Below are 21505 nucleotides of genomic sequence, written 5' to 3' on the forward strand. Positions count from 1 at the left end.
GTTTTGAAAATACTGAGAGCAATTTTATTAAACAAGCTGTTGCGCTATGGTCAGAAATGACATCACTTCTATCCAATGTTTAGTGATAAGAGAGGGCTTGACCCTGCTGGGTTTCACTATTGGTTTCCTAAGTCCCTCAGTTGCCTCAATCCCAGATGGCTCTAAAGCTTGTTGCATGCATTGTAACACAAAGATCCGAGCACAATACAGCAATGTAGTTGCCCTCCAAATTTGGTTGTCTGACTGTCCTCTTTATAATGGATGCAGTTGAAAAGTTTTGCAGGCTATTGGCGTCTTTCCTGTTAACGTGTGTTATAGTCTTACCCAGTTTCCAGCCAGGTTATGATTTGGACTGGATTTTATTGAATTGGACAGTTTTTAAGTTGTGATTGGGCTGGAAACTGCCACGCTGATCTGGCAACACACAACACACTACCGGTGTTGCCAGGTCCACTTATATAAAACTTTAGGCTTGTTTTTTTTCTGTAAAATAAATATCATTGGTTGCAGATTGCGGATTTTGGGCTTGTTTAAGTAACTCAAAGTTTTTATGGTGACTGTGTTTACTATCAATTTACTGCTGGTTGTACTCCATTCATATGTTTTTTTGTTTTTTTTTAATCAGAGTTTGTTATTCACAGTTTTTGTATTGAATTTGTGTGTGAATGCCAACTTACTGTTGCCTATGCAAACAAACAAACAAATTAGAGACATTTGTTTGTGTGTTTGTTTTATAAGCCAAGTCGCCATTTTGGGCTTGTTTCCATGGAGCTGGTTGCTCGCTTCTCTCGCGAGATCTGACGAGACTGCCAATGAGGAGTTCTGGTCAGGAATGCTAACGCTAACGGGAGCGTCATGTCGACTCGGCTAACTCCGTGAAGTGTTCATAAACTGTTCTTTCTGTAAAAACAAAAAACTGTCGGTGTTGTCATACTTTTAGCGCGTGTTCAACGCCCCGCAGATACTAATACAGATCATTTTAAGTTGTCAAGAACGATTGGGAATAATCGCTAATTATAGTGTTATGCTAATCATTTGCGTTTTGATGCTAATCGGAATGTTATATTTAAAAAGTGCTCAAAATTATAAATAGATTTAAGATGTTTTAAATGAAAATGCTGGTTATCCGAGATGTTATGATGATTTCACTTGTGTGTTTGAATTGATACTGTTAAATAGAAGTTGATTGATTCCTTATTGGTACTAAACATGTTTGTGTGATGTGTATTTATTCATTTCATAACGATTAGACTGTTGTGTATCCTTGAAAGTTGGTTAAACCTGAAAAAAAAGTTTGAATGATGGTAATACATTAATGAGATCAATAGAGAAAAGAAGATTTTAATTTATACATTCTTCATTGTGTCCCTAGTTTGGTTTTTGACCCGGGCCGGATTGGACCTGAACTCTGTGTGTTCAGTGGCGAACCAGCCAAGGAAGAAGATTTGACTGCGGAGGAGCCAGCTGTGGAGAACAGGTAGAAAATAGTTATTTCGACAAGAACACACACACACAAACAAGAGACTCAAACTCCTTTCCTTCAAAGAAGATGTTCTCATTGAGAAACAGTCCTAACCCTAACCCTTTTAGCGCTTAAAGAAATAAAACAAATAATGCTTGAAATAATGGGATTCCCAAAAGGGATCTCACTATTTCAATTTTAGCAAGGACTGTTTCTCATTTATTTCATTTATTTTGGCTCATCTAAAGCGTGGTTGGGCACATTGGTAATCTGTTTTAGACAGACAGTGACTATAATTTTCGGTTTTTTAAATTAGTGTTTAATACATTTAAACTCTTATTTCCTTATTTCAGTCATTTGTGTGTTGTCTCTCAGCTAGCACTTCTTCAGATTCTGCAGCCCCATCTGGAGCTCTCTGATAATGGCCTAACATGAAATTATAGCTACTCTTATCATTTGTTGGCTGTACCTAACCATTGTAGCCATAACAGACTACAGTATAAATAGCCAAATAACAGGGTTTTTTGTCTTTGTAGGTTTGTGTAAATATGAGTCAATTCTTTTGTATTCATTGTTATTGCGAACATAACAGTAGAATTAACGAGAATCTACTTAAGCTAACAAGGTGTAGCATGTTCATATTGACTGAAGTATAAACATTTACATCCTGGTGTGCTCCACCACTGCCTTGTAAAAGCATTAATTTGGTTGTCAGCAACCAGATGGTTTTAAGAGCCTGAGTCTTCCTTAATGTGTTCTTTGCTCCCTCTGTTTAAGCAAAAACAACACAATTATTGGCTGCAGGTCATTCTTTAGAGAAGACTATGAATTTAACATTCGATACTGTAGTACGCTCCAAAGCTATTCCAGCTCATGCACAATAATAATGAATCCATGAGCATACAAGTGAGAAAATCCAAACAAGTTTATTTACAAACATAATACCAGTATAAAGAATGAACCAGAGTCAGTTAAGAAGCACTGTGTTTTGTATTTCCTCCATTCAGCACAAACACTAGATCCTTTCCTGTTCCACTCTTCATTCACGTGTGTCTGTACATCAATTTAGTGGAAAAGCCAAATTCTTTTGGCAATCATATTTGGTGAACTCGTATCTCCTGTGCATATCCGCGCAAGGAGTCTATAAAAATGGTGAAAAAATCCTAGTGGTAATGTTATCCTTGATCTACAAAGGAAAAACAAGTGAGCCAAGCATTGACAGATGAGTGACAAAAAATTAATTCTCCCTTAAAAGCTTTCGTAGTGTACAACTAAACAAACATACACACTGTTTCCCAGTGTTTAAATGCACAATGTTTTCTTAAGTGCAAACCCAAATCAAAGGGGAAACTAAAAGATTAAAGCATTCATAAAAGTGTTGTAGCATTTCAAAAGGGCAGCAACCGTCTTCATTTTTGCATTTTTAATCAGTGAGAACTGCATCCACTATTGGCTAGACTACTCACTTCTACTTATCTTTCTGTAATAAGGTTTCTGTATATATCTCGAAAAGCACTGAATTTCAGTAGAGGCTAGTGTAAACATATTTTAGTGATCACTGAAGCAGGCACACACAAAGCCAAGTACAGAGTAAAGTCATGCAGAGCATTACATGATTGTGAATGGCGTTTACAAGGAATAAGACTTAACTAATTCCAATAGAAGCTGAGAACTGCACATGATCTTCTGTACCTCAGAGAGTCTTCAGTGTCTTTTATTTTGCAGATCAACAGATATTCAGTTTGATGTTAATTAATTTGAAGATATGCAAAACACATGGGTGTACTGCATATCACATTGAAGGGTTTGATATTTCATAAGGCAGCATGGCTTAAGACATGAATGATGACAAGAGGCTGGGTAGCTCAACAGTGCTTTGTTGCTTTTCAAATTGGATGGCCTTGAAATTTTGTTTTGGTGGTGTCACTGCATCTGAGACAAGCAGAAAAAAAAAAGAAAAGGGGAAAAATATATCCTCACTTCTTCTCATACACCCACCTTTTTTTGCAGGAAATTTCAAATGGGTGAAAGTAGGCCAAAAACAGACCATTTTAATAATGCTTTTTAAAATATTCACCAAGTCAATCTGGTGAATAGGAAATTGATTACAAAAGTAGACAACTGGAAGTTACAATTTTATCTTATTTTGTTCTCTCTTTTTTTTTTCTTTTTTTTTTTTTGACTGTTAGCTGAATATCAAGGTTTAGGTTTTGTCTTACACAAACATTAAAAGCTGCCACACCCACAGAGTGTCCAGGAGGAAGAGAGAAGAAGATGGGGTGGGGGGTGTCAGGGAGCCAACACCCACTGCGGCCTCAGCATAAACACCTGTGCAACGTTGAGTAGAAAACAACACCTCTGTACAGCAGAGCCACTAGAAAACTTCACAAAAACATCACTATGAAGACCACTTTTCACATTAAAAACAAGCATCCTATGGCCAGAGAGTTAAAGATAACCATAGTGATTAGATTGACTGAATAAAACAACATAAAGTACACATCAAAAAAGAAAAAGTACGCTGGCAATTAAAGCAAGCAACCTTCAATGAGCAGTTGAGGAAGTGTACACTCCAAAGGCCAACTCTCTTTTTAGATAGTGAGGCAATAGTGACTGGTCTCATTCACTGAAATAAAATACCACCTTAAAAAGAAACATTAAAGGTAAAATGTTGAGCTTTCAAGATTAAAGCGGAGCAGTGAGAGATCACGTGCACTGCCCTGTGTGTACGTTGATGATCCCACGAGTGTGCATGTGAATGAAGTTGAAGATTTCGTGGGGCATGGCGTGGAAGCCCGGCCGTGGCTTGACGTTGTCATAGTAATGGTGAGTGATGAAGATGCCAGACGGGTTCATGGGGAACGCCCAGAAACCGTAGAGGTGGACCTCCTCGCACATCTCTAAGGCAGCTGTCACGAGCATCAGGCCGCTGCTGAGCCGTTTGGCCCGTACACCCTGCACCGCCCAGAAACGCTGAACATTGAGCAGATACTGCGGGTGGAAGAAGAACACCCCCCTCTGGGAGTCGAAGTCATCCAGCATGTACTTGACTCTGAAGGATACGTCGGTGTTGCGGACATTGTAGAAAGCTGGAAGCACCACTGAGGAGTTCTCGTAATTCTGGAGGACTTCGTAAAATGGCCGCCGCCATTTTTCCAGCTTCTGAAATCTGCAGAGGAGGTAAAGCACAAGTTGATAAAAGCCAAGAGCAGAGGACTAGATACAGAGGAAAACGAGAGAGCGGGAGCTCTGATTTCTCACCCTCACCCATATTTACAGTACCTCTCAGTAATAATGCTTGGATTTATTGTCACCAGGTCTGTTTTAGTTCCAACATCAGCTGAGTACTTTTCATTAATGGGCGGTATGTTGCACCTGCAAGAAAAGAAAATAGATCAACCATATAAGACAAACATTTTACTCTTTCCAAAGTTTTTATACCAACATCATAAATAATCACTTTGTTCATAGTGAGAAAATTGGTATTAATGTATCATTGTGCACCCCCCACTATCAAACACTGAAGGTAAGATACCTAAACACAAAGTCTGCTGAGTCAATTTCCTTTCCACATTTGCTGTTTTTGATGATGCCGCCATTTCCAATAACAGCACATTTCTTGTACTGTGATTTTGAATACGGCATATCCTGATGATGAAACAGACAGGTTTTACTAATGGCAGATAGGAAGGTACTTGAAATCAAACAGATTATATCAACAGGCTACAAGGTTCAATGAAAGAAAACAATTTAAACTTGTGAATGTGAGCATGAACTCACATCTGGGAGCATCTTGAAGACCTCAGTGGTGATGGGAAGGATGCCACTCGTGTCCACCTCGTACCTCAGTTTGCTTCCTGCAGGAGTGTTCCTCTTGGTGGTGAACAAAAAGGAAGGAGCATTACAGCAGCGAGATAGCGACATCCTTCAGGAAGACGACAAAGATAAGTGGCGGTTAGTCTGCTAAGACTAGCTCAACCTATGAGTTGTGCTAATGTTGGCTTTATCCTGCCATTGCGTTCACATCCTATTAATCAAATCCATTAAGTCATATTTCATTCTTTACAAATAAGATATTCATGAAAACTAAATTCATTATTTATTGAAGAGCTACATATACCTCAGAAACAGAGACAGACAAAAAAAAAAAATAATGGTTTTCCGGAGCCAAAGTTGAGCTGCCCTGGGTTGAAGATTTATTGAACAGGGAAAAACACAAATCTCACTTTGATAGAAAAACAAAAAACAATCTGGGGTGGCAGGAAACTGAAAATTCAAAAGATAAAAATGCACCAGCACATGGATGAAAAAGCACAGAGAAAGACAAACATTAGGAACAATGATAGAAACAACAAGGATGACATCAACACGTACATGCAGTATATGTATATGCTGAGACTAAGGGGTGCTCACTTAAAGTTGCTGGTCTCCTCTTTGTTCTGCTCCCACTTACACACTTGCAGGTTTCGCCATCTCTCAAACAGGTCTGAGGTTTTCACCCTGGCAGACAGGCAGAGAGACTTGTGGAATGAGGTAGGATACCCATGTCGACGTATTTTCCTGTTACCCAAGTTTTTAGAAGGGAAGTAAATTGAAGAAACATCATAAAAAATGACTCAAAATGACACGCAAAGGGACAGGAAATTGCAGTGACTATGCTGGGACGGCACCACTGATGCCGCCAGCTCTAGACTTGTTAGGACAAAGACATCAAGCACATCTGTAAATAGCTGCCCTTGAACTGACATTCCTTTCAAGATGACTGGGATCTGCTCTAGGAGGCAGAATGGGACCATTACACTGACTGTCTGGCAGCGTGACAGCAGTTGTTCCCCACCACAGCCAAACTGACACACAGCCGTTCATCAAACCCTTGAGGCTGTATTTAACAAAAAACCCTTTGACATGCATTCAAGTTCACTGGACAGTTTTCAAAAGGGCAAATATGCTGCTCAGATGGCCCCTGACTTCATCCAGCTCAGTAGTCTATTTTATGGTGGAAAATATGTAAATTATAGTCTCCTGCAGTTAAATCTGACAGTAAAAGTTGAGTTTTCGGTGTAAAATGTTGATGATAAAATAGATTTCATTTGACATTTGTATACATATTTTTTCGCTTCTAATTTTCAGTGCGACAACATTTAAGTTATTGTTTGCCATTTAATAGCCAATGACAAAGATTTAATTTGCAAAGAAAGAAAATATGTGAAATAACTTATTCATTTGTTCAAATGCTCAATTCAGACAAAAAGACTGCTCTTAATGAATGAAACTTGAATGAAAATGAAAAATTTGCACAGCAAAATAGATTTTTTTTTTTTTTTTTTTTAAGTCATTGCTATACCTCAACTTGAAACCCAAACAAAAAAGGATATAAAGGATGTAAAAATTCATGGCCCCGGAGGATGCATCCAAATGACTTTTAGATTTGCTGTACTTTTTCCTTTTTGTTGTCATGATATTCACATATTGAGGTTTTGAGTGAAAAAGTGAAAACTATGACAAATATTACAAATAGACTATTACACAGCTGCAGATCTCATATAGTTTAAAATAAAAACATCCATGTCCTTTTTTCAGAAGCACTAACTGACTAATTTCAGCAAATGGTAAGCTGGTAGCTTTGTGGGTAGAGCACATCCCTCATAAAAAAAACCCTAACCCTAACCCTAAAGTTGAAATAAACATGGATCAACAAAACTTGTTTAAGAATTACAAGTGCGGAGGGAGACTTGTCTAACAGTTTTCAAGGGCTGTCATAATTTGAAAATTATTCATTATTTTTGGTTTCTGTTCTGCGGAAAGTCATTCTTTTTTGTATTTCCTTAAGCCTGCAGGATTTGCTTCATTCACTAAACTATATTTATATATCATATCTGGTGGTAAATTTTCTCTCTACCTACCTGACAGGTGCTTGAGGAAAAAATGTCATTCTAAGTAAAGCTGTCCACGACATGTGTTGACTATGTCATAAATGAACACTTACATTGTCAGGACTTTGACATCGATAATCTCCTGTCTGAGCTCCCTGCATGCAGTGGAGTTGTAGTCAAAGGATCCATCATAGTTGTCCAGATACCTGACGGGATAGACACAGTCATGCTCTGCCTACAGCTCTCCTCACACACAAGAGAATCAACAGAATTAAGAACAAACTGTGGAGGTAAGATGTAGTATATAAAATAGTGTGTTAAAGGACACAATTAAGCAAAAAATATCTTACATTTACTATGAAATGCCTGAAGTTTGACTGGATAGAATAATAGAATATCAGAATAGCATTGTGGGATGACAAATGACAGAAGTGATGCGACTGATTTTAGGCGTCACAAACAGGATAGTAAGATACTATATACTCGACACTTGCACCAGATTCTATTACATCTTAGTCTAAACCAATGTTTACTGTGAACACTGAGAACAAAAATAACACCGCTCATATTTTCACTTATTTAATTGGCTATGATGAAATCTTGCATGAGTTAACTTTCCTATGATTAAAATGTGTATTCATTTAGAGGTGAAAGAATCTCATAGCTTGTTAAAATGGTGGATTTAGATGACTATAAAAATGTCACATTTGCATATGGATGAGTGTGTTTATGCTTTTCTGTTAGCATTTCAGTAGGTTTATACATTTATTTAGCTAAATATTTAAAAGTAGTTGTATGTGAGTCATGTTGGCTAAAGTAACTTGAGTTTTCGACTAAGTGGCTGATTTCATGCTATTTTAATACATAACCAAATACACAGATGCTCATGCAGAGAGGAATTCTTAACATAGATGTAACACTTTTGGAATTTAATCTTGTCAACCAGAGTTAATGAATTAGTTTAGATATGTTTATACAATACAATTTTTATATTTAAATGGAAAGAGTCTTCATTGTGGCGGTATGATCATTTTCTATACACAAAAGCTTATTTTTTTACAGCATAACATTGTATTAACATGAAATCAAGGTGCGCTCTGGTTAAAGTGTGTGTGTGTGAGTGTTCTTACAATTATCATTTCAACACCCTTCTGATGTGTATATGAATTGTGAAAAGCTCTAAATGTATATATTTTAAATTTGCTTGTATATAATGCTTGAGGGGTGGCAATGGGACTGGTGGTCAAAATGGTAGCAATTGCAGGGGGTATTTATCAGAATGAATGCGGTGATTTGAAAGATGGGTAAAAATGCAACATATTACCTGTGGGTATGGAGGTAAATGGGATGAGTTTATAGAAAAAAGAATAATGCTGATAAAATGACAGGACAAGCAATACAATAGAGCAATAAGTTAAAGGAACAAGATGCTGGGATGAAGTCATATAAATAAGGAACAATGAAACTGGTTGTCTACATCCACCTGATGATGCAGTATTTTTCTGAGGTTGTACTGTCATAAGCAATATATATTTGACACTATACACGCTTGTTTTAGCTAAGATGATGAAACCTTTGCAAGTGTTCACTTCTAAAAGCAAGACAGCAATTCACTCGATGAGATGAAATTCATCTCACATGGCATCCTAGTTGAATCATAATGCTGGTTCAAAAACCAATCCAGAATGAGAAAGACTAACCAGCATTTTAATCATAGATATTTAAATCTACTGCTCAGTGCAATGAGGATTTGGAGCTTTGGGGGGGAGGGAATCTGGCGCGTTTGTGTCTTCTTGTAACAAGGAAAGTTATGTGGAAAAAGGGATAAATCCAGCTCGCAGAGAGAGACAATGCAGATGTGAGAAGGGGAGATAGGGGGAGCAGAAAGAAGTGTCCACACTATGTACATGGCATACACACAGAGTTGTGCAGAACACATGAGACACAGGTTGAGGAGGACAAGGCATTTGGAAATGGGTGCTGGATGGGAGACAGGTACGAGGAGAAGCCAGAACATCAACAGGAGACCGTGGTTCAACCAGCTTCTGGCGGGGAGGGGGAGGTGGGGTGGGGTTTAGGGATCTGGGGTCGAGGTGGACAGGATCAGACAGCATGCAAGAGCAAATCTGAAGTGCAACCACCACTGAAAAAAATATGAGAGTTAATACCCTTCAGACTCATGAAAAAAAGAGGCATTCTTGGGTTTCTGTGAAAATACTAAAAATGCCTTCAAACTGTCCTACCTTTGAGAGCGTTTTTTTTTCTTCTTAATATCAGCTAGGCAGGGTGTGACTATTACGGAGATCTGTGAATCTGGCTGAAAATGCTGACGGAAACATCTGTCAACATGCAGACAGGTTAAGTTAGAATTAAATGTGTGATGTAGTCCTACGACATCACCCCCCCCGCCCCCCCCAGCTAACTTCCCAAACCTGCAGATTTCAAAAACAGAGGAAAAAGAGTGTAAATGTGCTGCGGCTTTTTGCCTTTCTGAGGAGACTGGAGGGCGTAACATCGGCCTAGCCTAGTCTGCACATGCATGGCTGGCTCGTCACTATGATGGATTGGAAACTGTATGTTCTTTCACCCTATCTGTCTGTCTCTCACACTCTCTTTTCTTAGAGGTGTTGTGCAGTCAGTCACGCTGGAAAGGTACCTTTTCTTTCCATTTCTGGCAGGCTTCAGGGATCCATCATCCGAGAAATTAACGGGACCGGTCCAATTTCCTGTCTCTTCCCCTTTGAGTCGGCTAAACTGTTGTGCACTAGTAAGAAAATGAGTCAGTTTATTTGGGATTTATTGTCCTTATTGTGCAAATGTCAACCACATACAACCAAGCCCATGTGTTCACTCACAAAACTCACAGCGCACATACACAATAAACGGCAAGCAGCTTTTTGGCTCAAGAAAAACAGTCAAAATGTGACATCAGACATGGTCAGGATGGACTTTCCTTTAATGATACTAGGGTTTGAGGGGTTAATGTTAAATCTGCTGGGCCGCTGCCACTATCCCAAGTGTGATTCAAACATTTACAGCCTACGATATTGGCAGGCAGCAGTGTTGGACTTTTAATTCAATGTATTAAAGTCACTGTGATTTAAGTGAGGAACAATAATTGCTGCCAGTGTTTTTGTAAATGTCAAATTACTTCTGAGAAAGAGATGCCAAAAGACTTGCAACGTGTAGATAGTATAAAATAGCCAATTTAGACCATCTCTTAATCTCTTAATAATGGCCCATTTTGGACATCGGACTATCCAGCCATGTTTTATATCAACTGTGGCTTTAGAAGAGGTTTAGCAATGAAACCAGGGGATGGATTCAGAGTTATCTCACCTTGGACCTGAATGTTGAGACTAAAAAAGTTTGTCTTAACAAATGAATGCTATGGGTCGCATTATCGGAACTGATCCAGTGGCGCTTGAGCCATTTTTGTTTGTTCTACATCAATTTTCCTGATAGCCATCATAGTCAGAGGAGACCATTTGGTGCGTAAACTTTATAACATTTGCACGTTTTGGGGTTCATACTTATTACGAAATGTCAAACATATATTTAATTTTGAGGTGAATGGCTGACAGGATTTTTGTTTTTCTCAATAAGTACCATGAAACTATCTAAGCCAACAGTGCCTAACTTCCTCTCCGTATCGTTAGATGTTCCTGTATGAACAGATTAATCACATTCCATACATCCAGATTTCTGTGGGTGTGCAACTTCTCCTGTTATCTGACTGATTATTATGCAAGTATTCATGTGTGACTCATTTTGGTAAGTGCACCGTGGGTGTTGTGCTACATTCAGCAGGGAAATTGAGCCGTAAGAGCCTCTCTGGGTGCATTATGGGATTGAGCTTTCATCATGCATGTCAATACTGATGTACTGGTACATTTGCTTTCTCTGAGTGCCACTTCAACATTTCAACAACACACTTCCACTGGCTGCAGAAGAGAACATGCTAAAAATGAGAACAATGTTTGTGCCACACTTAAGGGCAGCTAAAGAAAAAATAAACCCCTAATTATATCATAAAAAATGTGTTGTTATAATATAATCTAACTTATTTACTTAACTTATCTAATTATTCCCAAAATGCTGCAGATGTTGAGACTTGATTTCTATCTAAAGTGCAGTGGTTTTATGGACAGAAAGATTATACACTGCTAATCATTTGCAATATTGTGGCCACCAAAAAAACAAAAAAACATCATCAATCTCATGTTACCTCATCTGTCTCATAGATCCATTTACTGCCTTGAATTCAAATGTGAAGAACCCATTTATCTGCCATTGACTCAATTATGAGGCAAGTTGGACAGTAATCTAAGCATTAGATTGAACAAACAACCGGCACAAAGTTTCTCTGAAGCACTAATGAGCTTTGATTCTGCCCCTGAGCATTGTTAATGGGACTTGAAAGCATTACGGACTTTTGTTATATTGGATTCCTTGACTTGGGTTTTTGGGGTTAGGCTAGGAACATTAATGGTGGATCACCATTTAGTGCTGTATGTCCAGAGGTATTTCCATTTAAGATTACATTTTGTAAAGATGTCTTTAAATGTTTAAATGTTCTCCTTGTCAATTAGTTTACAAGGAGAATTTCCAAGAATTTTCACAATCTCTTACATTATTCATCAAGTAGAAATTGAATATATGAATTAAATATTTGCTGGATTCAGCTTCTCGAATGTGAGCACTTTATTTGCTTTGTATTTTATTCTTTTAATATTATATGAATATTATATTTTATAGATTTATATATATATATATATACTTTGAGATGCTGATACACGCTATAATTTCTGGTATTTTCTGATGTTTGATAGACTTTCTAAATAACCTGAAAGAAAATCCCAAGTCGCAGTTGTGTGCACTCACTTTCAAAGCTAACTTCTGCACTGGTATTCCTCTAGCTGTGAATATTTTTAGATATCACTCCCTTCAAGTCAAATAGAGTTGAAAGTTAATATGTCTGCCATCAAAGAAGTGTGCCACTCATTGTGATCCTTTAATAAGCTCCTTCTTGTTCCCGCACTGCCATTTTACTGTCCTACATTCTCCACAACTTTGTCAGTGAAGACCCGCAGGGAAGCAAATTGATTCATGAGAGATCATAATGTAGCTCCATAATCTAACTATACATATAGAGGAGAGCCCTTTGCTCTTTGGTCACTGTAATTTAGAATTCTGCATTTGTGATAATCTATATTTCTCTCAATGTAGGCATCCAAATGTCTCCTCTGCTGCAATTCTGGCCCAGACATCTCTGGTAATTTGCAGAGATGGTGTTTTTTCTTTTACTTTTTTCTCCGTTGGCCTGGAAACACAAGAGCACATGATAAACAGCCTGCCAGCATGTTTCAAGGCTGGGAAAGAGGCTGGGTGCGGTCAAACCCATATGGACAGGCACAGGCGACCTGTGATTATTTATTTTATAAGAGATGTCATAGGATGACGTCTTCTCTCTCTGCTTCACACACACACACACACACACGTGCGAACATGTTCATTTCATCACACCCTTTTAGTCTTTCATCCTCTCCTTCCCCTCTCTCTCCCCCACTTGTGTGTGCAGGCAGACTGTAGCAAAATGGCTGCCGCTGAGCCCACTGGTTTCTGTTGTGTGGCTTGTTCCCCGTCTCTCTCCTAGGTTTGAGCGCTAGGAGCAAAGTAAGGGCACAGGCGAGTAAAGTTGTATGTGTTTGTGCGTGTGTTGGTTTCTGGATTCATGCATCTCACTGAAGCGGTCAGGATGTCATGAATCCACACAGAGTATCCACACCAGCCCAGAAGGGTGGCAAGGGAGGGGGGTAGCTGTGGGGAGCTTTCAGATTGCAGCACATATATTTGCTTTGCAGTAAGCATATATGTGCACTCTTTAGAGAATCTGGAGGTGGGGACAAAGTTCACTGATAGCTTATTTCATTAGAAGTGAGATTTTGGTGTACTTCATAAACCACCTAAAGCTCAAACATCCCGGCTTCTCAGCATCTGCTCGTCTCACACTGATTTTTCTTTCTTCTTCTTCTTATTATTATTATTATTATTGTTTTTGGGGTTTTTTCATTTCTTCAAAAACGTCATGGACAGGGGCCTAATGTTTTGGTAAGCAAGTGGGTGTTTCAATTGCTGTGGATGAGTGCAGCTCAAGAATCACTATCAGGGAATCAGGGAGGTAAATACTTTTACTATAGCAGAGTAATTGTCATTATAAAACTTGGCTCTGCAGTGGCTGTGTGTGCACTGTGCAGCCTGGTGGAGGAAAAAAAAGATTTATTCAACAGGGGCCAATAATAAATACACATCATCACAACAATGTTGTTATTTGTGGTCATCATCAGCTCCAACGGTTTTCAGTTGCAAACTTCCCCATCTAAGGGATTAATGAAGGATTCTTATCTGATTTGTATGATAATCTGATGCCTCTGTAAGATGTAGGCTATGACCAGTCAAGAAGGCTGAAAGGAAAATAAAAGATCTCTGGAAAAAGAAAGGGAAAACATTACCATGCACAGCCGGAGCACTGTGTATGGTATGAATGTGATGCTTCCATTTCAGAAAATATCAAAAAAGGAAATCCAATGGAAATTGTTTCTATGCCACTGGGAAAAAAAGATGGATGGTAAATTGCTATTGTTCTTTTCAGCCATTAAAGCTTGTTTTCCCCGTGTTGTTCCCGACATTTGGCCCATTTATATCGCCCAATTAATTCATTTATCGCTATTTACCTTCCATCAATTGGAGTAGAAGCTGACCGATAAGGTTCACAGAAAACACCTCAAGTCTGAACAGGATCATCCTAGCTTGGCCAAACTCTTCCAAACAGCAGGGCCCGATGGGGCTCTAATTGCCTATTGTTAATGGCGACCGTGCAGAAATCAGCACTTACCTCTTGATGTAGTTCTTCCCATAGAGAATCTGCTGCAATAGTGTGACAAGTCCAAATGCGCAAATGAATATGAAACAAAGGGATCTATTGCCCAGTATGTCTTTACCCGACGACGGGTCGGAGTATCCCATTCTTCGGCGCAGCATCCAGGGCTGACGGTGACACCCGCTGAGGTGTCTCTCTTCGCTGCATTCAGGACCAGGAGCGCAGGTGTCTCGTCCCAGCTGGACTGGACATTGTCCAGCACCCTAACTAGGCTGCTTCACTTGCTCTCATGCCATCGCATCGCATTGCTGTTGGATGAGAAGCATCGCAATGTGTCGCCGGCGGTGATCTCATTTAGTGCAAACCATCAACTGGTCCCCCTGCATCCAATTCCGCCAAAGTAAATAAACAAATAAATAATAAATCCCGTGTGTAAATATATTTCTATATTGTGGAGGAAGAAAAGGTAATGTCCCGAGGGGAGCTATTGATTTCTATGGGATGCCGCGCTACGCGCCTCGGAAGAAATGCAGTCGACTCTCGGTCAATTCAGATTCTCCAAAAAAAAAAAAAAAAAATTAATAAAAATAAAGCGCTCTGCGGGCTGTTTGTCCAGGATAAATGTTAAAGCAGGCATCGGTGCCAAACGCGCTTAAAATTTTAAATTTTTTTCAATGACTGATGCGGCTGCGACGAAGGCGGGTGAGAGAAACAACAACACACCCCATGCTTAATCTGAAATCTGGGCGAAGCTGCGTGACTGAAATGAAAACGCAGGAGGATGCGCCTTTTCTCAGCCTGGCAGTCGGGGGCGCGCTCATCCAAGGTCACCGTCTCCTTCACCTGCGCACACAATAACACAATCCATGCGTGAAAACAATCTGCAAGGAGTAGGGCAGAGTGAAAGTCATCGTTTTGTCATATTGGCCGCAACGATGCATCATCGACTGTTGGTTTTATGTCCCAACAGTTCAGGTCAATGGGAGCTATTTTCAGATTTCTTCGACAATGGTGAAATCTGAAATGTTGATAACAACCAGAACCATTCAACTCGGTGTCCACCTTGACAGCTGATTAATCATCTCACCAGACGCCCCCACCCCAGATGTGATGATACTACTGTATGAGTAACACCTTTCCAAGCTTCTGAGTCATTAGGTGGGTGTGACAAATGAAGTAATCTCCAGAATGATGGCTGTATTAAACTCGAAAAGAAACAGTGAATTTTTCATTTATGTTAAAAGAACAAGGGAAAAAAAAAGAAACTTTTCTCAGCATCAATGCATTTTCTTCTATTCAGCCAGTTTGGACCCAGTTTGTAGTGCAGGCTGAACAGAGTGGCCCAGATAACCTTCTCTCAACTCACGGCCCCCCAGGACCTGAGCCACATCCAGACCAGATGGACTATACAGTTCTACCAGCATTTTCTGGGTTTTTGTCCTGGGGCTGCTCCATGTTGGACAAAGAATATCTCCCAATGGAAACCCGTAACAACTTTGATCAGAAAAGAGCAGTAGTTCTTTTCCAAGCTTCTGATCGGAGCCCCCCACCCCCACCCCGATACCCTGCAAAGGAATCTTATTTCTTCCTTGTATGTGCAATACAATTCTCATGTCTGGATTAATCTGAATATATAAAAAGTGAAAATTTAGCTTTTGCGCTTTTGGCCTCCTCTTTGTGTACTATGCATAAATCCTGCTGTCAGTACACAGCACGCACACAGCCAGTAATTTGTTTAACACAAAAGGCTATGTAAGAAAAATATAAAGAGACAAACAAATGGCTCTTTGACAGATAGTACCACATAATTTTTTTTAATCTCCTTCAGTTCGGATGCACGTGCTATATACATAATTATGTTCAATCGAACATTAATACTTAACATTTTTTTGGCAAAACTCTTTTTAATGTTGTGATTTAACATTTAATTTGTCATTACTGAAGCGAGTAGTAAATAAATTACACGTCATGAAAATATGCGATTGATCACATTGTGAAATTGCTATGCAATGCATTTAATAAGATTTTGTTTGTGCTTGTCTGTAAAATTACGCTGAATGAGACACAATCAAAACTGAACATTTGAACTTCGGCAGGAGAATGAAATGGAAAAAAAGGGGGCACATTTCTGTGTTACACCGGAAGCCGCACGGAGCTGATTTGACGCAGCGCCCGCTCCTCTTCCGCCCTCTTTTCCCTTAGCCACCGGACGAAAATGGTGAGATGCAACGCTGCTAAACAGAAATCTGCCAACATCTGTCAAATGTGTGGTTTATTAGACGTGGATAGAGTTCGTTTGGTGGTCGGATGGATGTTTCTACCGTTTGGATGAAGTATTTTTCAGATGAAGCTTGATTTTGATGCGCATTTAACGTTCTTCCATGTTCCGTTTTAGCATTTCTTAGCTGCTGTTAGCACCGAGGATCGGTGTTCAGCTCCGGCTTTATTCAGCCTGGACATAGTCGGACAACGTTAATATTAGTCAGAGTCATTTCGGTGGCAGCTGTTTGATAACCAAACATGTACGAGTGTTGTTTTTAGGTCAGTAGCAGGCTATAAAATGGCCCAGTGTTTCCACCGAGGTTAGCATACACGGCTAGCTCCATCATGTGTCTCCTTTAAGAGAGTCTAAACAGACTTAAATTCATTTGCAGCTGTATCACATCTCACCATGTGCAAAAACGTCCAGAGCCTGAACAAACCCATATGTAAAGTTTAAATAGGTCTGTAACATGGGGTCAACACAAACACCAATACTGTGTGTAATAAAAAAGAAAGACAATTGGAAAAATTATTAATTTTAATGGTCTGTTCTGGTACAATAACCAAACCTGGTGGAACTTTGGGTAGAAGGTGATGCTGTCAAATCTATCGCCCATTCATTCATATCAAAATAAAAGACTGTGTGCTATATGCTGGATTCCCCTCTCTGTTGGAGGAAATGCTAAGTCTGACTAAGTTAAGGTGCACTACAATATGTGGAGGCTGGTGAAGATTTGCATCGATCAATTTTTAAGTACTTGTACATATTGCTGGCTTGTTTCTGAGATCTAGGACTGATAATTGCTTTTGTTGTGAGAGTGGCTATGAAATTGTCGCAAACAACAGTTTTTCCATCACTGAGGTAGTGATCAGTGTGTCTGCCACCTGAGCACAAGTCTTGTCAATGATGTCTCCAAACACAAATGTCTGAACAAATGACTTTCTGTGATTCACTCTTCCTAACTGAGACAAGACTGCCTGATCTAACTTTTACTGAAAATTTTTGGGAATTGTTCCTGAGCTGTGTTTTCTTATCACTCTCAGACGAAGGGGACATCATCTTTCGGTAAACGCCGGAACAAGACGCACACCCTGTGCCGTCGCTGTGGGTCAAAGGCCTACCACCTGCAGAAGTCCACCTGCGGCAAGTGTGGCTACCCTGAGAAGCGCAAGAGAAAGTGTAAGTCACTTACCAGCATGATTTGATATTCAAAATATTGCATGCATGCATTATTGACTCTTTACATGAGTGAGAAAATGTTAAGGGGAAATAAAAAAAAAAAAAGGTACCATCAGTTTAAGAAAACACTCAAACATATAAGGTTACAGGTTTTAAGCATGAAATAGAATGAAGTCGCCTCATCAATGGGTTTCATTTGGTATCTTACAATAAAAACCTCAAGTTGCAAAAGTGCATTAATGATTGATGAATGTTGAAACAGGGAAAGTGAACACTGAATCTATTGTCACCATAATGGATCAGTAAAAGCCCCAAATTTAACATAATGTCACAACACTCTTGCAGACAACTGGAGCGCTAAGGCCAAGAGGAGGAACACCACTGGAACTGGCCGTCTGAGACACCTGAAGGTTGTCTACCGTAGATTCAGGTATGATCTTTTGATGAAATGTGCTCAGCTGCCACTGCTGCCACTTAAGTTCTCCTCTAAAAACCTGTTGGCTGCCTGCTGCAGTTTGTTAGTGCATGATTAGTACCAGAGAGGATGTTATTATTCCCTTAGTAAGTAATTCTATCAGTAAGGCAAATAATGAAATAATAAATTCAGAGACTGAAGCAGAAAGCTGCCTGAAAGAAGACATTCCTAAAGTGTTTAAAGACACAATAAACACGAGCTAACCTTATCTGTGGTAGATCATTTTGATTTATCAACTAGAATCCACAAACACTGGCTTTGCTATGTTGATGTATTCTAAACTGGGAATACAAGTCAGGTCCTGCAAGTTACTCAAAGGAGTCTTGTATGTACTTTTTTCCCCCATTTAAAAAGTGAATGTTGTTCTTCAAGTGCCAACTTTAACAGGGACTTTATTGAGAAATCCATTATTTTATCATTATGTGGCCTAAAACTCAGCATTATGAACAATGCTTCATAAAAACTAGTTTGTGGGAAATGGGAATAAACATTTTAACAAATGTTTACAAAATCGACAAGGAAATGTTATTCCTGTACTGCCAAGAGATGATAAAATGTATTGTTACATGGCTTATGGAAAGTGTAATGGGAAGTTGTTTTTATTTTTGGAGAAGACAATATTTGGATCAGCAGACACTTAAGAGATCTCATTTCCATTCAGCAATCAGAAACTGAGCTAGAAATGAGTTTCCCCGTTCACAATGATTTTACTCCCAGCAGTGGACAGTGTCATCAAAAAACTGAGGTTTTTCCAGGTTTATAATGTAACAGTATTGGCAGGGAATTGTCTGGCCTTTACAAATTACCTGCTTGTCTATGGTCCTACTATAATGTTCGTCAATGCTGCTTACCAATGATGGTTTAAAAAAAATGTCTGAACAAATGATCTCAAAATGACATCATTATTTTTTCTGAGGTAAGCATCATTATAAATGCAGGCGGTAGGCACTGAAATAATCTTATACATTTTCTGCTTCCAGTAAAATACCAGTTTGTCATAACTTCTGAAACGGTAAACCAGCTGGATCTCAAATGCACAGGCAACTTTCAAATCCAATTTTTACGGCATGTGTCAAAGGTGTAGTTGGAGATAATCATCTTGGCGTTCATGTCGCCGATCCACCTCCTGGTTACTGGAGTTGTAAATGGAGCCTTAGTGCTCACCTGGGAAAACCCAGTCACTATCACCAGGAATACCCGGATTGGGCAACATCAGAAATTGGTGACATGATGCCAACAATGTACTGTTTATCATCTTGTCCAAACAACTCAGGGAGAAATAAATATTTGCAGTCAAAATTAATCCTGACTGCTGCAGTAATCCTTGCTGTTTAACCAGACACTGGAATAACCAACTTGTCACTGACTGTAGTAGATGGTAGCGTGAGATAAGTTGTCTCATTTCTGAATAAAGCTGTCTAAGGGTGGAAAAACTGCTACAATAAGATCTTGAGATTAATAATTATGTTTGTCTGGATTAACTTAACCTTTCTCTTTCTTCTTAGGAATGGTTTCAGGGAAGGCACCACCCCCAAACCCAGACGTGCTGCAGTGGCTGCCTCCAGCTCATCCTAAAAGACACATTTTTGGTTAAATAAATGTGATGTTAAACAAGTTTGTCTCGTTTCTTGGTCTTTAAACCCATACTTTAATAATATTTTTTTGAGAAAGCAACATAACATTCTTAGTTTGTATTGGTTTTCACTTAAATAGAGCCTGTTTGACAATCTGGACTTAATCTAAAAGCAATTCAAAATGACTAATAGCTCTTTGCGGAAGAACAGTGTGTCCATCCAAAATACAAGGTGATTTGGAGAAACAGACTGGTTCATTGACCGGTGCTGTGCAACAAACATGCTGTTACGAGGCCCTAGAGATTTAGAGAGCCTCTCGTGGTAAAGGTGCAGCTGGAAGACGAGTTGCTATCTGGTGTTTTAAAGGCAAAATGTCAGTTTCCACTGGTCTTCAACAACAAAACAAGTCTAAATATTTACAAGAGGACAAACAATTCAGAAATTTTTTGAATGAAAAGTGGAGGGAATTAGGTTTACAAATAAGTCAAAAGTTTAAGTTTTGGTTGCAGCTGGAAGATGTCAAAGTAGACCACCTAAGTGAAGAAACCCAACTGTGGAAATATTTGGTTGTTGGAGATGAATTATAAAAAAAGAGATATGGGGCTTTCTTTCCACAGAGGTGCACCAAAGCTACAAGCTGAGATAATTCATTTCCAAGGGTGACCTCAAATACATCCAGCAGTTTAAATGCACATTAGTTTTTAATCAATCATATTTCTGTTTGTAGGAAAAGCAAAATTAGTTAAACTCATCAACAGGCACATTATGCTGTTGGAGAGGTTTCTTGCTCTCAGTTATGGCCTGAAACTGGAATCGAACAAGACTAACTTGATCTGCGACCTCACACACTGAGGTGGAGGAGTTGGGCTTCAGTCAGAGAGTTTTGCAGGAGCAGTAGTTCCCAGCATACCTCTTGGCTTTGCTGCAGGGCGTCTCTCCAGCGCCGCCAAAGTACTTTCCACTCTTTTGAAAACAATCTGTGTTCTTTCACTGTTGTCACACCTGATCATGCTTTTGCCAGGTTTACTGCTGCATTTGCTGTGCTGTTGGTGAGGTTGCTATGGATGCTGCCTCTATAGATAAAATAGATCAAAATGTTTAAGCTTTGGCTCAAAAGATTTACGTTTTTGCCTCCCCTTGTAGATTTACTGCACTCTTGCATGCGGGGGTTTGACGTATCGAATGTACTTCATGTTTATGTTAAAGGAGAAGGAATGAAAAAGGAAACTGATATGTGTTCCTGTAGTACAGCAGTGTTTCCAGTCCTGTGTGTGGTAGAACAATTCATATAGAACCATATTCTGGACATGGAAAATGTTAAAATAGCATAGATAAAATTCAAAACTAGACCTTTTGCAAAGCAAAAACTTCAGATGACTTCCTTTTTTTGTGGGGGGGGGGGGGGCGTGGGGGGAGGGAGCCTACTCTGTGCCATTGATGTAAACATAAAGTAATACAACTTTAATGGGCTTCTTCAACTCCTGGGTGGGGGATGATGTCATCCATTAAATCCATCCAGTCTTCACTGACCCCTTCTTGTGTGTTTATGGAGTGATACTGCTCATGCAAACATCAGCCAGGCCAGAGACTCAAACAGGGAAGTCTGTTGGAATGAAGTGATGACGAAAGCGGTTGAGTAAAGGCAGGTTCGTCATGGTAGCTGTTGGCTCAAAAACATTTGATGGACCAGTGATCCCAGTGAACCTTCAGAGACTGTGAGCCACAGCGTGGACAACAGCAGCAAGAATTTTATTTTGGCAGCTTTGTAGAGAAAACCAATCCTCACATGCCACAATGAC

At 39.4% G+C, this 21505-nt stretch overlaps 2 protein-coding genes and 2 non-coding genes across 7 annotated transcripts; 3 read left to right on the forward strand and 1 right to left on the reverse strand.

The window, feature by feature from the left end:
* Nucleotides 1-3474: 3474 nt before the first annotated feature.
* Nucleotides 3475-14618, reverse strand: st8sia5 (ST8 alpha-N-acetyl-neuraminide alpha-2,8-sialyltransferase 5). Of its 4 annotated transcripts, XM_029515920.1 has the most exons (9): nt 14231-14618; nt 9992-10099; nt 9579-9674; nt 7449-7541; nt 5876-5962; nt 5243-5387; nt 4998-5110; nt 4745-4837; nt 3475-4631 (listed from the first exon to the last, which is right to left on the reverse strand). In XM_029515920.1, exons 1-9 carry the CDS (start codon nt 14374-14376, stop codon nt 4169-4171), a joined length of 1344 nt encoding a protein of 447 aa, XP_029371780.1. In that variant the 5' UTR covers nt 14377-14618; the 3' UTR covers nt 3475-4168. The 4 variants fall into 4 exon arrangements, with proteins under 4 accessions (XP_029371780.1, XP_029371781.1, XP_029371782.1 ...); XM_029515921.1 differs by lacking the exon at nt 9579-9674; XM_029515922.1 differs by lacking the exons at nt 9579-9674; nt 9992-10099.
* A 1767-nt stretch (nt 14619-16385) lies between these two features.
* On the forward strand, nt 16386-19747 carry rpl37 (ribosomal protein L37). The gene is made up of 4 exons (XM_029515858.1): nt 16386-16433; nt 17522-17657; nt 18003-18087; nt 19638-19747. Exons 1-4 carry the CDS (start codon nt 16431-16433, stop codon nt 19705-19707), a joined length of 294 nt encoding a protein of 97 aa, XP_029371718.1. The 5' UTR covers nt 16386-16430; the 3' UTR covers nt 19708-19747.
* Nucleotides 17373-17452, forward strand: LOC115052498 (small nucleolar RNA SNORD72). Its single transcript, XR_003841367.1, has one exon. It is a non-coding gene; the product is annotated as a small nucleolar RNA SNORD72 (small nucleolar RNA).
* Nucleotides 18977-19055, forward strand: LOC115052497 (small nucleolar RNA SNORD72). The gene has a single exon (XR_003841366.1). It is a non-coding gene; the product is annotated as a small nucleolar RNA SNORD72 (small nucleolar RNA).
* Nucleotides 19748-21505: the final 1758 nt, after the last annotated feature.

Source organism: Echeneis naucrates, chromosome 12, assembly GCF_900963305.1.
Source record: "Echeneis naucrates chromosome 12, fEcheNa1.1, whole genome shotgun sequence".
Taxonomy (NCBI): Eukaryota; Metazoa; Chordata; class Actinopteri; order Carangiformes; family Echeneidae; genus Echeneis; species Echeneis naucrates.

What these genes read in the sequence shown, in the direction of transcription:
- st8sia5 (XM_029515920.1), bottom strand. Translation starts at nt 14,376, where the DNA reads ATGCTGCGCCGAAGAATGGGATACTCCGACCCGTCGTCGGGTAAAGAC. An exon ending in GGGAAGAACTACATCAAGAG is followed by an intron (nt 10,100 to 14,230) that starts GTAAGTGCTGAT and finishes TTTTCTTACTAG; the next exon opens with TGCACAACAGTTTAGCCGAC. An exon ending in TCAGCAGACTTTGTGTTTAG is followed by an intron (nt 4,838 to 4,997) that starts GTATCTTACCTT and finishes CTTTTCTTGCAG; the next exon opens with GTGCAACATACCGCCCATTA.
- rpl37 (XM_029515858.1), top strand. An exon ending in TGAGAAGCGCAAGAGAAAGT is followed by an intron (nt 17,658 to 18,002) that starts GTAAGTCACTTA and finishes ACACTCTTGCAG; the next exon opens with ACAACTGGAGCGCTAAGGCC. An exon ending in GTTGTCTACCGTAGATTCAG is followed by an intron (nt 18,088 to 19,637) that starts GTATGATCTTTT and finishes CTTTCTTCTTAG; the next exon opens with GAATGGTTTCAGGGAAGGCA.